The sequence below is a fragment of the Echeneis naucrates genome, chromosome 4 (assembly GCF_900963305.1).
Source record: "Echeneis naucrates chromosome 4, fEcheNa1.1, whole genome shotgun sequence".
Classification (NCBI taxonomy): domain Eukaryota; kingdom Metazoa; phylum Chordata; class Actinopteri; order Carangiformes; family Echeneidae; genus Echeneis; species Echeneis naucrates.
The window spans coordinates 14,342,788-14,358,912 of NC_042514.1; the positions used below are offsets into that span (position 1 = coordinate 14,342,788).

The following is a 16,125-nucleotide window of genomic DNA, read 5'->3' on the forward strand; positions in this document are numbered from 1 at the left end:
CCACAACATTTTCCCTAAATGGGCAATCTATCTGTGGCATTCATCGACATCACGTATAAGATTAAAAATAGGTAGCGGACGTAGTTTGTTTATAAGCTGCAGCATATATTAATATTATGATAAGTCATTTTTTTAAATGAGAAAACACTTTCAGCAGACCTCTGGGATGAAGGAAAGGATATAATTGGCATTGACTCCTGCAATGGATGTGTATATATCAGCTTCAGATATGATCAGCAGTGATGTAGGCACAACACCTCCGTTCAAAATGCTATTTGCTCCTTTTCCATAGTTTCAAGTCACAACTGACATTGAATACTATTAAACCAGAAATGCTGCAGCTGCACTGTTTGAGGTTGCAAGTGTGCAATCTAGCCTTAAAATAATTTTCTAAAAAACACAATTGCTGATTTAACACAATGAAGGGGAACTTTTCTGTGTCTGTGCTATACATGCACAAAGATACCGTGCTCTGTAACTGCATGCAATGACACTACTCTCCACCGCTGTTGGTGTTCTCTTCAAACAAAAAGGCAACTTGTCTGGTAGCGTAAAAGGAATTTCCCTCAGTCTGAGTTGAAACGTAAGTGAAATGTCCTAAATCTCCAAAGACCAGAAAAGACTGTGACCGGACCGTGACCAGGCAGACCAGGAAACCAACGTGGAGTCTTGCATGTTATCTAGTTCCCTGGTTTAGGAGAGGAGTCCCGTGTGTGTTCCTGTGATTCTTTTGTGCAGGTGTTGGAGATCAGAGCTGGTCTGGATAACCCAGGGATTTTAGTGAAAGCTGAGTGAAAGTTAATGGGTTGGCGGGTCCTCAGAGGGCACTGAAGAAAAAAGGGGTCATGACATCTAATCATCCTGCCCCGACAGGCCAAGGCTCTGACAGAGAGATCAGGAGAGAAAGAAATGGACCAAGGAGGACATGGGTGGGGCAGATACACACAAAAGGCCCTTTCAAGGGAGTGATCAGGCTTTCCCCACAGTTACTTCAGTCATGACAGCTCTCAGTGAAGAAGGAAGGTACTACAGTGTGACAGCACAATGCGGTTAATAATAAGGAACAACTGTGGCATGATAAAAATTATGTAAGGAGAAATGCTGCATGGTTATTGTTGGGGCATAGATCAAATATACTAATATTGGGCCATCACAATTATTATTGTGTTTGGTGTGTGTATGCAGGAAGCTTCTCTACCTTCTCTACCTGCACAAGGAATGTGAGTTAATGCCTTCTGACAGACGGTACAGGCTACCCAACTGTAAAATGAACAGGGACACATTTATCTTTGTTCCTTTATCAATGAAACTACTGATCAGTAAAGCTAAGGTTTAAGAGAAGAAAGAGCAGGATGGCTCACACTGAGGCGTTGTGCAATCGGCGATATTTATTTATGCTGTTTGTTACCATTGTGACCAAGTTGTTTTTTTTTTGTTTGTTTTTTTGCACTGGTCTTTTTATGCAATTTTTTTCATGCTGACTAGATTAACAGCTGTTGATTATTATCACGTATGTATGCATCCATGGTGGTTAAATCTCTCACTGCCTCAGTAGAGACATGCTTTGTTTGATTATTGTATAGTCATACTGATTTTGAATAGTGAATGAGAAATGCATGTGCTATCTGTATAGTGTAGGTAAAGCCGCTTCTGTAGGGAACTGTGGAATTTTAAGTAATAATTAATCTGTTTTTGCAATGACTTGCTGGTTTTCAAACATAAACAATCACATAAAAAGTGCATTTCAGCTTTCAAACAGACACTTTTCTCATGATGCATGCTAATGGAAAATGGGAGTGGTGGCCTTCAGATTAGGGGAATAAGCTTGCGACTGGAAAATTGTTACTTGATCCCAGACTGGCAAGACTAACCCTTGGTGGGAAAAGTGAAACAACAACACCTCTCCAAACCATCATCACCACAACTGCTCCAGAAGAGCTGCTTAGTGGGTCAGACTGTAATTGTACCAGGCAGTTTCCAACTGCGATCGTGTGCAACTGTATAAATGGAATCAGGGCGTTTTTGGAATGAAAAACTTGCCTCTCAACGAGACTACACTGCAACATAGGTTACAAAAAATACTTTCCAAAAACATTGTCTGTTCATCCCCTTTGTAGCTCACTGTTATTTTCACTCATTTAAAGCCACCTGGCAACTGATTCTAGGATACTGAGGGAAGAAGGTAGAGGCTCATAAGATAAAAAGACAATGAAAATTTCTAATTCAATATTTTAGCCTAGTCAGATTACAGCTATTTAATAGAAATTGATCTTTCAGCCGAAGTTTGACTGAGCCACATGATGGCTGCTGAGTTGTGATTGAGTATTTACACCTAAGCCCGAAATTGTTCATACCCCCCGTCAAGTAGTGAAGTAGTGAAGTAACACCGGTAAAGGTGTTCAAATAATCTCCGCAACTATTCAAGCCCCAGTGACAACAAGTCGAATATAGCCAAAACATGTTTGAACAGTGCATTATCTCTAAGGGTCCAAAGAGTTCAATATTATTTTCAGTGTTTTCTGGGTTTTATTTATTTCTGACCAGTTTAAGAAATCATTCGGAGGCTGTGATTGGCAGTACCTGCTGAGGTGCAGCCATGCCGGCTGCAGACAGGACGCAGCTTCTGGTTACACACTTTGGACCAATCAGGGCGCCGCTTTTCCTTCCTGCAGCTGGAGCCACAGAAGTTCAACCTGGACCGCTCTGCGCCGAGAAACTACCCCAAAACTGACAATGGCTCTTTCCGTCCGATAGCCCACTAATAGTCATTGAAGGAGACGTTTCCGAGTAAATGACAATGTTGGGTATGTATGTGCCAGACAGATTTTCCCTGAAATCGTCAAAGGTCCAGGATGGAATCGGTCTTTACACGGCGAGGCGAGTGAAAAAGGTTTGTTTGCTTCTGGCTGGGCAACTTCTGTAAAGCGACATTAAGCGTAGGAGGCGGCTTTTTTCTCCTCTTTTTTTTTTTTGTCGGGGGGTGTCGTTGTTAAACATATCAGAGGTTATGGAGACATTTTTTGTTGGCCTTGTTCCTTGTAGTTGCTGTCAAAGTCTCAGTGTCGACCCGAGGCTGCTCTGACGTGAAGTGCCACGTAGCTGCAGTCGCTCTGCTCGCTGTTCTCTCCGCCGCAGAAACAATGTATTGGGAGAAAGGTCGCGCGCGCCGGGTTCTCGTGAACACACGCTTTATGTGACGTTTACATCCACCTTAAAGCGCTTTTTTTCTTTTTTCTTTTCAAAAGCAGCGCACACTGGCTGTCAGACACACGGTTAAGTTAAGCCACAGCTGTAAATATTCTGTGAGGGGGGGGGTGAATTGGTTTTGAGTATCAGTGTGGGGTTGGGGGGGGGTCATTTATCATTTAATCTGTGGCCCTGAAGTTAAACATGCTGAAGCTGAACATGAACACAACATTTTGACCACGCCCCCTGATTATTCAAATTTATTTTATTGTTGCCATTTCAAGACAAAAAGGAAAATGTCCTGTTGTGAGGGATGTGCTCACATCTCAGGTTAAAGAGAAGGTCTGCCCACCACACACTCAACAGTGCTCAACAAAAGGATGTTCCCTGGGTTATATCACTTTTTCATATAATTGTTTGTTTGTTTCAAAGGGAGAAAAGTTTGGCCCCTTTGCAGGTGAAAAAAAGCTTCCTAGTGAGCTGGATGAAAGCTCGGACACCAGGCTGATGTGGGAGGTGAATGCACACACGTCTTGCCTTGTTTCTATAACAATGATTTCAAAGGACCAAGTGGCTAAATTGAGATTATTATAAAATTTCTTCTGATTTTATTTTTTGTTTTTTGGTCATAATAAGTGCACAAATCATTCTCCTCATCACATCCAAAGCTTGCACACATAATACTGTATAAGTTGTATATCATGCCAATTAACCAAATAAGTAGTCTGTTTAAAACTTGATTTTCAGCACAAATCACATTGGAGAGCTGTGAAAGAGAGACACGGCTGTGGACCAAATGAGTTCTCCATTTTTCTATGATAGCAAGCACAATTAATTATGTAGAAAATCAATCAACCACACTTGCTAGTTTTTTTACTGGCTCGTATGTTGGTGGGAAGTCACTGATGGACCGCTCAAACAAACAAATGCAATGATGCAGTTATCTGTAGCTTCCACATTGTGAGATTCAGACCTGTACACATGCTAAGTTATTCATATGTAGGGCCAAACATAATTTGATGTACTGAGGACAAATGATAAAAGCAATAAGAAAAGACAAATGAATCATTCCCTTTGAATGATTTTTTGTTGTCTTTTTTTTTCCTCCAGGTCCGGGGTAGTAAAGGAGATGTGCTGTATATTCTGGATGCAAGTAACCCACGCCATGCCAACTGGCTGCGATTTGTCCATCAGGCGCCTTCACAAGATCAGAAGAACTTGGCAGCCATACAGGTATATTTTACTTCAGTGGACAGTGAATGTCTCACACTTTTACAGGGAATGCAGATATGTCAAAACCAGCAAAGATCGTGCTAAGAAAAATATATTTTGAGTTCAGTAAAGACTTTCAGCTGAATGTCAGGGAACATACCATCTGGGTGCATACGTTCTGAGCAGGCACCCCCAGTTTGAATTCTAGTTGATGCAACGCTTTAATGCATGTCACCCGCCTTCTTTGACTCCCCATTTCGTGTCTTCCTCTAAAAGATACCATCAAATAAAGACATTAAATACCAAAAATATAGTTCATTTCAACTCAAGGCAAATGTGTACACATACATACTGAACTGAAGACATTCCTCTATAAAAGGCTAAAGGTGAAAAGGGAAATTTTTCAATCTGATGAACTTGCGTACAAACAGTTGACTGTTTCACAGCAAAAAATCACTTTGGTTTCAGGTTGTTTGAGGTCTTGACAGTTTTGCAAATTATAATGTGGATTGGATCTTGATCTGTGCATTCAGGAGACACAAAGGGAATTTCATTGTGATTGTACACACAAATACACACCAACAAAGACCCATGTGAAAACAGCCATACTGCATACAATCTGGACCATTTCACTGCTTGGCTCTGCTTTGTCACGGTGGAAGAAAAATAAAGGTGGAATGAAGAGAAGATGAACATTTCATGTTGCAGGTCCAAGTTACTTCCATTAATACACAGATGCCCAAAGTAATTGGTCGTTTAAAGGTCATCCATGTGGGTTAAAGCTCTGTGTTCCATCAGCGGTGACATTTATTGTCTAGCTTTCCTCTTGTTAATCATTATTTATGTATATTTGGAATCCCACAGCTAAAACAAAATGACGGTTTGATTTTATTAGCGTGACCTTTAAGGACAGAGGAGTTGATTACAGCGTTTTGAAGAGTTTAAGCTTTTGACCTGTGGCCTTAATCAGGCCATAACAGGCTGTTGTCTGGGTGTAATATGTTCAAACTTCAGCCGGTCTTAATGTTAAGCACTATTTAGTAGTTAAGCTATTATTTTATTACCACAAAATAGTTATAGCTGTATTTTAGCAAGAATTCTTTTCAGGTTTGGTTCAGTTCTGCCATTGTAGCATAGTATCATTTGTATTGTTGTTGTCTCTTAGGATGGTGAAAACATCTTCTACCTGGCTGTGGATGACATAGATACAGACACAGAGCTCCTCATAGGCTACCTGGACAGTGACATGGAGGAAGAAGAGGAGGAAGAAGAGGAGGAGATCATCAAAGATGAAGACGACAACAATAAAGATACCAAGCATCTTGTTGAAATGGGTACAGTGAAGTTTTGGTCTCTCTGATGGAATTGATGGTATTCAATTACAATTATAGCTAAAACTTAAAAATACAGAAATCATATTCTTACCTTTGAAATGTGCTCTGCTGTGTGACTCAAGATGTTCATTGTGTGTGAACCACATCTACAGAAATGGTAACAAAGAAAGAGGACCATCCCTGCTTGCTGTGTGAGAGTAGTTTTCCCAGCGAAGAGATCCTGGCTGCCCACCTGCAGAGTCTGCACCAGAGGCCTAGCACTGAGGAGAAGGAGTTTAAATGCAGAAACTGTGGCAAGAAGTTCCCCATCAAACAGGCTCTGCAGCGCCAGTGGGTTTACTGATTTATTCTCTGAATAGCTGTAGAACTTTTCTACTAACTTACTTATTTGTTACTTGTAGGCATAGATGTGTTTGCCCCTGTTTCCAGTCTTGATGATAAGCTAATTGCTAGATATAGTTTTTACTGGAGGAGTGGTATTGCTCTTGGAATCTTGAATTCAAGTGTCTTATGTATGTGCTCTTGAATTTTTTTTTTTTTTTTAACTGCTAACTGAAGTGGGCTGAATGGACAAGCCAACTTCCCAGTGTGCTTGATTTTCAACTTGGTGCCTAATTTGTTTTCATTTTGAATCCTTCCTCAGTGTTTTGCATTGTTCTGAATCACTGGATCCATCAGCTGACTCGAAAGCTCACCAGTGCTCTTTGTGCCACAACACATTCAGCTCAGAATCCAGGTAACGCAAATGATTGAAAGTGAATTTATAATGTGCATACAGTATAATGTACACAGCCTTGTATAAAATTATTATTTTTACAATCTTCTGCTGTAAGTCATGAAGCTCTTCTGCTTATTCAGTATTCTTCTGCCTCCTGCATGTATAGCTTTGAGCAACATAAGGAAGCTTGTAAAGGAGATGCCAGGTTTATCTGTAAAGCAGAGAGCTGTGGTAAAAGATTCAAGAGCAAGGATGCACTGAAGAAACACAAAGGAAATGTTCACACAGGTTGGCATCTGCACCTCTCTGTATATCTTTCTGCAATGTTCTATCCCTCTTTCTGCCCACATGTCAGCGTATGTTTCCTTTCACTTATTGCAAGACCATTAACAGCTAATTGTCCATTAACAGCTGGGATGGGATGGGATGTAGGGCAGTGGGGTTCGGTGCAGCCTTACACATGAATCAAGCATCAAACTCAGAGTAAGACATTCATCTCAGGGTCGAGATCTGAGCCTCTATGTTATTCCAATGTAGTCAGACCAAGTGGTGTCTGCGGGCGAAGGTTACAGTGACTTAGCTAGAACAGATGTGGGTCATGTGATACAGATGGAGCTGAGCGTAAGGTCACTTGGCCTATGATGATGATGTTCTATTGCTGGATGGTGATTGTCATGAAATTTTCATTGTGATTTCCCACTTTTCACATTACATTGTATTTTAGGCTCTGTAATTTTCTTCTAGTTCTTTTTCTTTTATAGGGAGTGCACGGCAGAAACTCGTATGCACTATATGCAGCAGAAAATGTTCCTCCTCTCTGAATCTACAGGAACACAGAAAGGTGAGTATCAACCATGAGCGTCTATCTTCTAGCTCAAATTATTACACACAGATATTGTGCACTGGAGCTGAGAGGATCAGCTTAACTAGTTTGCATGATCCATCTTTACAGCTTCATGTCTTTATTGCTCGACAGTGGAATCCATTGCTCTGCACTGTTTTTATAACCTAGACTCACCTCTTAATCTCTCTTGAGTTCACTTTGTTCAGCCTCTCCATGTGAGGCTGTCTTTATTACAAAGTTATTACTAATTCATCCAGGGTAACAGAGAGATGGTTTCTTTTTCACTGGCTCATCCCACAAGTCTTGTGAAATTTAAGAAGCTGTGTTGGCAAAGAATAAGGTTTTAGCCATGGCGTCAGGATTCTCCCTCTTGCTGATGGATTGCAGATTCGAATGAGGCTGTTTAAATACTATTTTGAAAATTATTTTACCACAATTATTTCTTATTTTGGTACTTTGAATTTTCAGTGTCGTGTTCATTTCATAAAAGCTCTCACATTAGCTCTTGTTGGGTCTTTTCAAGTTACACTTTGTTGGATGCTAAGTAGGTTAATGTACGTTAAAAGATGAAATTTCATTGAGGTTAGACGCTATTGTATTATTATTATTATTATTATTATTATTATAAATAATAATATTTATATAATACTAATAATAATAATATTAAAGTGACTATGCTTGAGTGGAGATTTGGACACAAAACGAAATGTTGGGATGTTGTTTAAGGCACCATTGAGCCAATGAAACCCAATGAGGAGGTCCTTGTGGTGTAACTACGGGTTTAAATCAGAGGTCAACACTCACAGGCAACATTTTACAACTTTGGAAAGTTATGAAGTGAAAGAGAATTAGATTAAAAACAAAACGCTGTCACGCTCTAGTCTCACCTTTATTTATATATTACATTGATTGAATTGATAATTCACTTTGGCTGCATGTTTTGGTCATGCACAGTGTAACCATTTGCCCTTTAGATGATGCTCAACACAGGATTATGGCACGGTTTGTCTCAATTTTTGTCTTAATGGTTGTCAGATTCTTCATCCATTATACCAGATGGTAATTGTGGCATTTAATTTTCTCCTGTCAACATCTATCATTCAGATTAATTAAGAGGCTATAGTTCTTCAATTCTTCGATTTCACATCTCCAGAGTCTTTTAAAATAGAAATATGCCAAATTCCCATCTAACCTTTTTATCTGTCTATGTTTTAGTTATGCGGTTTTGCAGAAATTTAGGCCAGTGCCAGGACTCAGTGAATGACTGAGTCCTGCTTTGGCAAAGTGTTATTATAAACATGGCACATTTCTGTCAAAAAAAATATTCTGGTGTATTAATGGAGCTTCACTCAAAGACTCGGGGATATTAACCATTATTCTCGCCAGAGCAATCAAACTTTCCATAATGACACATTAGTTCCAAAGCGGCTTAAAACTGCCATTATCACCATTTAGCTGAACAAGCTTTTGCAGCAGCGACTGTGACAAGAAGAGCTGCTTCGCATTAGCATATGCTGTTGTATCTGCATGCCAGAGAGTGATTGAACTTGCCATGATTAGAGTTTAATTCCAAAGCAGAAAAAAAAACGATTGAAACTTTTTCTCACTTCAGTCGCTTTTTCTGTCTGTGGTCATCAGTCTAATGAAAACTGACAGTGATCCTTTTCTAGTCAGTTCTATGGTGGCCTTGAGAGCTCAATACAATGCAACAAAGAAAATATATGCAATTAACGTTGCAAGCATCGATGGATGGGACCTCGCACCCCCATGAAACTTGGCGCCCCCCTGGGCTTGCGCACACCCAATCATGTTGAATCTTGCATCTTACATTTTGCAAGGCTAGCATGCATGCAATGTTTTGTAAGTGTCAACTATGTGGCACTAGAGAACACCACCATATCACATAAATCAGTTGATGTTTGCGTAGTGAAGCAGACTTTCAATGTCCAGTCGGTGAAGCTTTGAGTCAGACTCAGTAATAACACATAAAAGTGTTCAGTGGGGCAGTCTGCTCATGCATGGTGAATTTGGGGCAGACTGGACGATGCCCGTTGGACTTCCCTTATGAGTGTCCACTTTGTGGCATTAGAGAATGTCAAGCTTGGTCTTCCCGGGCAGTCTGTAAAAAGAAATAGAAATAGGAATTATAAACACGGAATAACAGAACTGGCTGACATTTTATATAAAAGTTTTAGTTTTTTTTTCCCCCGGAATAAAAAGGAACGTATCTGTCAGGAAAATGGTCTATGGGGGTCACTAATAATTCACGACCCCCTTCCAATGAATGAATAAATGAATAAATAAATAAATAAATAAATGAGTGAATGAATGAATGTGGTGACTTGGGCGTAGTGGGCGCACTTCGATTCCCAGTGGGGGCACCTGAACATGTCTAGGTTAATTGGTTAATTGGTGATGAGTAATGGACTGGGCTACAACAAGGAATGGCGACCTCCTGTCCTAGACCGGACCAGACCAGCCTGGACGATGGACGGGACCCCTCCAGAGACCAGATCAGAACCCTCCAGACCAGACCAGAGCCTGGACCCCTCCAGAGACTAGAGACTAGACCAGGCCAGACCAGGCCAGACCATACCAGATGCAACACCGGACCCCCTCCGCCAGAGACTGGTGCCTCCCCTCCGGAGACCGGACCTCCCAGAGACTAGACCAGACCAGACCAGAGACCAGAAACGGAACATCCGCAGAGACTAGACCAGACCAGAGACCGGACCACTGCAGAGAATAGAGACTAGACCTGTTCAGAATAGGGGCGCAGGGGTGTATGGTTTGGCACAGCACAATCATTGAGTGCTAGGGGCCTAATTAAAGCCACAAGCAGAAATGAATGGACCTTGGACCCTTGAGTAATTCGGAGCCCGATGGACTCACTCCCACCCAACCGTGTTAGAACTTAGTGTTTCCCCTGGGTGGAGTGCATGCAATGTCTCTGCCCATTTCTTTGAGAACACATTATGTGTTAGTGTATGATGGGGAGAATACTTCCTGTAAACATCATGTAAATGCTTGGATAATGAGTTTTTTGTGCATCGAGGCATGTTACATAAGTGTTTCATTTGTCTATGTCAACCTGGAATGTGTGGCTTGGGTTTCTTAGTTTAGCCACATGCTACAAGTACCAACACATCGGATATATTTCTTGGAGACTCTAAAAATTACCTTGTGTGGAACACATGGATATGCACGTCACAGTATATGTACCATTTACACTTTTGTTATACTGTTCGAAGCCTCTAACTTTAAAAGTCAGAAATTATTGACAAGTGCCAGGTTCATCTTGTTGCAGTGTGTTGACCCTTGGGGCCACTGTACATTTTCAACCAAAAATTTAATACATTCTTTGTTCCTCTTTTGTTGTAGGTACATGAAATATTTGACTGCCATGCATGTAATAAGAAGTTCATTTCCACAAATCAGCTGAAACGTCACATGATCACACACTCAGGTTGGAAAATGCATCAGGGAGAAAAAAAATCAGCTCTTTGCTTTATGCATCATCTTTGTTTACCTGAATGCATCTTTCTTAATCTTCTGTTGGTTAGAGAAGCGACCATACACCTGTGAAATCTGCAGTCGTTCGTTCAAGCGCCTGGATCAGGTGACGGCTCATAAGATCATCCACAGCGAGGACAAACCATACAAATGTAAGCTGTGTGGCAAGGAGTTTGCTCACCGCAACGTCTACAAGAATCATAAGAAGGTGATCACATAATCATCAATAAGTGAGCTGTAATGTTACTGTAATTCGGATTTTACAAGTGTTGTGATTATTTTCTTTATACCGTTATATCCCTCTGATTACTAGGTGCTGAGGAGAGATATTTATTCAAAAGCAGAGACACTTCAAAGGTAGAATTATTAGTTTGGCTGAAATCAATCTGGGGCTCGTTGGTGGTGCTTATCTTTAGGGTCTTTGGCCTTCTCCACCCCTGAGGTTCCCCATGTTTACTTTGGGATTGAGGTGTCACCCAGATAGATAGGTTTGGGAGGGACAGAGGGGGAGCAGAAAAACAGAAGCACTTTGAACCTTAAGTCCCTTGAGGTGCTTGTTCTCATCAAGTCAACAAACCAAATAGGCCATGGAGCCTTACCCATGATCTTCTGACATTAGCATCCACTGTGAGGCAGGAAGCCCTCACACATCACAGAATCACTGATGCTGATTTGCTGTCTTTGCAGACACACTCTGAGGAAAGACCCTTCCAGTGTGAGGAGTGCAAAGCCCTGTTTCGTACCCCCTTTTCTCTACAGCGTCACCTTCTCATCCACAACAGTAAGTATGGGTGTGAGCGTTGTACACATAAAGATACATATACCCACAAATTTAAGCTGCAATGATCAAACATTTACTTTATTTACATCTATATTTGTCACCATCATTTCACTTTTCAGAACATGTTGTTCTTTAGGTGATAGTCGTTTATGGTCTTCAACTCATCCTTACCCTGTGGATATTTCTGTAACAATAGACCCCATAACTCAGCCAAACATATCACTAAGGGGACATTAAAAATGGGGACAGTTTGTCCTGGGTGCTCGAGTCTGACAGAAATGTTCTCCTTAGACAGTTGAGCTGCAGTCAAACCTCAGCAGGATGCAGCGCTTGTCCTCAAATTGAGCCAGATAACAAAGAGATTGTCAGCTGAAGGCATTTCCTGCCGCTGTCTCTGGAGGCAAGCTATATAATACCAGGACTTGTATAAAGTATCAAATTCCAGACAGTAGGGTGGGAGGATTGAGTATTTGCTTTCATTGTACTGCAGGTGAAAAAATAGCCACATGCACAAGAATAAGTATGTCTGTCTCAGTGAGTTAGTGTTGTGGCAGCACTTCAGCTCTGTAGCAATGGCTCACAGTGAGACGATAAAGCACAGCTGTTGTGAAAGGTTAAGGTGAAATCACATCCAAACTCAAACGGGCTCATCTAAGCACCGTTCAATTCTTATCCTACACCTTTCTTACTTTTTACTTGTAATTTGTTTGCACATGTTCAAAGTCAAATTCCCCAAACTACACAAACAGCAGGTATTTTTATGTACACATACAGAGAGCTGAACTAAAATTAATCAGTTGCTGTTACCGTGGACTACTTCATTCCAACACACTCTAGTGATTTGTCTTAAACCATGTCTGAGTTCTTTTTGTTTTGGGTGATTATTCTGCTGGAAGAACTCAGATCTCTGATGGAGGCCTGGCTTTCTGTCACTGTGCCCGAAATTGCGCCTCAAAATTCTTTGATACTCATTTGAAAGACGCTGATAAGAACATGTCTGTTAATGTTCATGGTCTTTGCGTTAGGCACACTAAAATTGGTCCTTGCATGTGACAACAGTAGTGGTGTGGACCCTGATCCAGTTTGATCCAGGGGGTTGGGCAGATGTTATCATGGCCTGGCTCGCTTCTCCAGGATATATGGGTTGTCCATCAAAAATTTCAATGCCCACCACAAACAATTGAACCAACCTGTTCCTAAGGATCCAAGTGGGGAGACTCATTGAAGCAAAAGCAAGAGAAAAGGGGAAAAAAAATAATTCAGCTGCTCAATTACAGCCAACTTCCCTCTTACCCACTCAGCCACTTGTTCTCTGGACTTGGGCCACATCTGGTTCCAGGACACCCCATTGTAACTCTGTTGTTATTTAGACATTATACACACACCTGCAAATTCTACACATGCTCTGCAGTTACTATAATTTTTATTCTTTTTCTTTTGTGTTTCATTTAAATATGAACAGGACCTTTATGCAAGGCCAAATGTCAGGTGAGAATGTCAAGTTAATTTATGACCTCAGGATCGACCCTGCATGTGAATCTATAAATTAGAGTCTCTGTTAGCTCATGCATATTTTACTAGCAGAAAAACACAATGCTCCAAATAACAGTAACTACCCTCAAGCAAATGTTTCAGTTTGGTTAAAAACACAGTGGACCTTTAGCTACTTTAGATGTTATATTTTATAACAAGAGAACGAGCTTATAACCACTAGCCCCAGCCAAACACACATGCAGTCTCTCTCCAAATTACTCTGTGGAAAGGGAATGATCTCCATAATGTGGAAACTACCATTCTTCAACAATGGAGGCTGCTGTATGGAGCAGAGGCATGAAGGAAAACATCCGACTTCACTGTCTGAACAGCTGAGACTTACTGTCTGGTGTTTCAGTGCTCTTTAGTAGAGTTAATAGAACAGGACATTTTTGGGGGTTCTATTCATTCTCTTTGGATGTCCTGTATTCAGCAACAGGTACTAAAAGATTACATTTCTTTACCAGAACTTTGTAATGATAGTTGTTCGGAGCTGTCTGGTGTTTGTGTGATGAAACACACTCAGCCCACACAATCACCCAGTGAAATTGGGTCCTCTCTTGCTGTGCGTGATGACTGTATGTTCAGGTTCAACAATGGATGACTGGAAATGGCTCCCTCACAAACAGACCTCTATCTTTGCTGCAGGCGAGAGGACATTCAAGTGCGACCAGTGTGACGCTACTTTCAAGAGGAAGGACACACTAAATGTCCACATCCAGGTGGTGCACGACGGCCATAAGAAGTACAAGTGTGACCTGTGTGAGAAGGCCTTTGTCACACCGTCTGTCCTCAAGAGCCACAAGAAGGTGAATGAGAATATCCTGAAAACACGCTGGAGTAAAGTTAAACTGCTGTTGTGTTCTATTGAGGTGCAGACATAAAAAATAACTAATGAAACTGTGAAAAATAATTTGCATATAATTAAATAAATTGCTGACAAAATTATGTTGACTTTTACGTGCAACTTCAGATATTTCCCAGCAATGTACCTCCTGTGCATTTTGAGTTAGAGGCACAATTAAATTGCAGTGTTTTCCATCATTAATCCTAAACTAAATTTAGAATTAAACATGTGACAACCGAACTATTTACTTTCCTAAAATATTGCCATTGTTACATTCATATCCAGTCTTATAAAGCGATGCAGCTAATATCTTGGACAGTCGAACTTGGCAGCGACATCCTTCTCAAGGTTTTCTTTCACTTGAAGGCTTGGAAATCAATTCCTATGTTGATTAGAAATGGCAGTTAGTCCATTAGCTCCGCAGGGTTTCAGAGCCCCAAACAGATCTTGCTGTAGATTATGTGCCCTAAATCTGACAATGTCCGGTGTGGTTATAGATCAAGATTGAAACCAAACAGCTTCTTGGCACAGGGCTAAAGAAAATGTCTCAGAGGTTGCTTCACAACAGTAGGGCTGAAGACAGGCATGTTGAACTGTCTCCCTGCTTATGGGGTCTGGAGGCTGCTGAGAGATCTGGCCTTGATCAAAGTCAGGTTGCTGAGGAGACGACAACTCAGTGGCTGTGTTTACATGTGGACAGTAACCTTGCTTTTGGCCATAATGTTGCTCAAGTCTCATTTTCTGTGCACATTCCTCCCTCCAAATAGTTACAACACCTATTTGGTATCAAAATACAATTGTGGCTGTGCGCACAATGTTTGACTTCACATATGATGGGAATCATGAGAACACACTGATTCACAAACTCCAAATTGTTATTCTCACTGACCGTGATGCATTTGAATGCATCACGGTTGTTTTGGTTGCTGATGGTCATGTTGTGACAGCAAAGTTATAGAAGTCTTTACGGTTCGTTTTAAGGCTTTGAAGTTTTTGAAAACACGCTGCGTGCCTTCCTCTGGAGACTGACGGTGGATATGCATCACTGCAGGTGTTGCTCACGTAGTATTGACACTGCATGCATTTGGCAGAACAGGCCTGACATATTTATGTAGTGCACTTGTGTTACACCAAATGCTTTTCTCCTCAGTCAATGTGGATTTGTATTATTTTAGGGGATATGGATATTTCTGTCTGTGTTTAGCATGTATGTGCATGCATTGTCTGTTTTGCACATTGTACAAGCTAGTCTCACCTCTGTCAGTGCTAGACTAGAAGAATTCACAATAAATTAAATTTACAAGGTTGGTTTTAACTAGATACAGACTTACACTGTTTGTATTAATTTATATATAAAACTTTTGATCATTGCATACATCTCCCAATAAATTCTACTCGTACGGTTTGGGACATGATGTTACCATGTGAATTTTATTGTGTCTCTCTGACTGCCTCTTTGTAGAAAGCATGCAAGGTTTTCTCTTTCATACAAACTGATAAAACTGCTCCATCTGGGAAACACGTGTTCATGTAAGTGGATTTGTTGTGCATGATTGTCTGTGAATGTGTGTGTATGTTTATGTGTTTGTTCATGTGTGTGCATGTGTGTATGTGCGTGTCTGCGTGTGAATGGAGCCATTGTAACTAAACACTTGAGGTGTCAGAGTAACACAGCAGGGCGATAGAGGGAAAGATGGGGCCTGGTTCGGAGCTGTTCCTGTATTGTTGTGCTGCTGTTAAAGGGGTTGCACTGACTTTGAGCCTTTCATACTCACAATCATTTTTGAGAATTTACAGCAGGCCAAAAGGTGATTTTCAGACTTTGTATTTTTCAACAAGGAGAGAGGGAAGCGAAAGCAGCACGGATGGAAAGGAGGGGGAAGGTAGAGGAGATAACACTCTTTCCACACGCTGTTTTTCCGTGTTTGCATGTGTGCCCCAGAGCTCTATTCTGAGAGATGGGGCAAGGAGAGTTAGAAGGAAGATGAGATGTATGCATATGTGCAGCCTGGCCTTCATGATCCCTGTTACCTTGGACCCTGTGCTCTTTGATTCTCCCTTCAGTGAAGCTCAGTGGATCCATTGTCATGTGAACATGTGCCTGTCCATTTGCTGAGTGTACCACTAGTTTGTGGTGCATTATAGCGGGATGAAATG

General features: G+C 41.1%; 1 protein-coding gene across 4 annotated transcripts in view; it reads left to right on the top strand.

Moving 5' to 3' along the window:
* Positions 1–514: 514 nt before the first annotated feature.
* prdm5 (PR domain containing 5) overlaps positions 515–16,125 on the top strand; it is a 32,544-nt gene continuing 16,933 nt past the window's right edge. For 2 of the 4 annotated variants that reach the window (XM_029500966.1, XM_029500969.1), the window contains exons 1-12: positions 2,682–2,890; positions 3,619–3,702; positions 4,297–4,419; positions 5,564–5,732; positions 5,885–6,062; positions 6,376–6,468; positions 6,617–6,738; positions 7,212–7,291; positions 10,676–10,760; positions 10,858–11,015; positions 11,495–11,588; positions 13,770–13,930. In XM_029500966.1, the coding sequence (XP_029356826.1) occupies positions 2,792–2,890; positions 3,619–3,702; positions 4,297–4,419; positions 5,564–5,732; positions 5,885–6,062; positions 6,376–6,468; positions 6,617–6,738; positions 7,212–7,291; positions 10,676–10,760; positions 10,858–11,015; positions 11,495–11,588; positions 13,770–13,930 (1,446 nt within the window). In that variant the 5' untranslated portion in view covers positions 2,682–2,791. Of the gene's footprint in view, positions 584–2,681; positions 2,891–3,618; positions 3,703–4,296; positions 4,420–5,563; positions 5,733–5,884; positions 6,063–6,375; positions 6,469–6,616; positions 6,739–7,211; positions 7,292–10,675; positions 10,761–10,857; positions 11,016–11,494; positions 11,589–13,769; positions 13,931–16,125 lie in introns of those variants that run through there. The other 2 variants (XM_029500968.1, XM_029500967.1) reach the window with 2 other exon arrangements.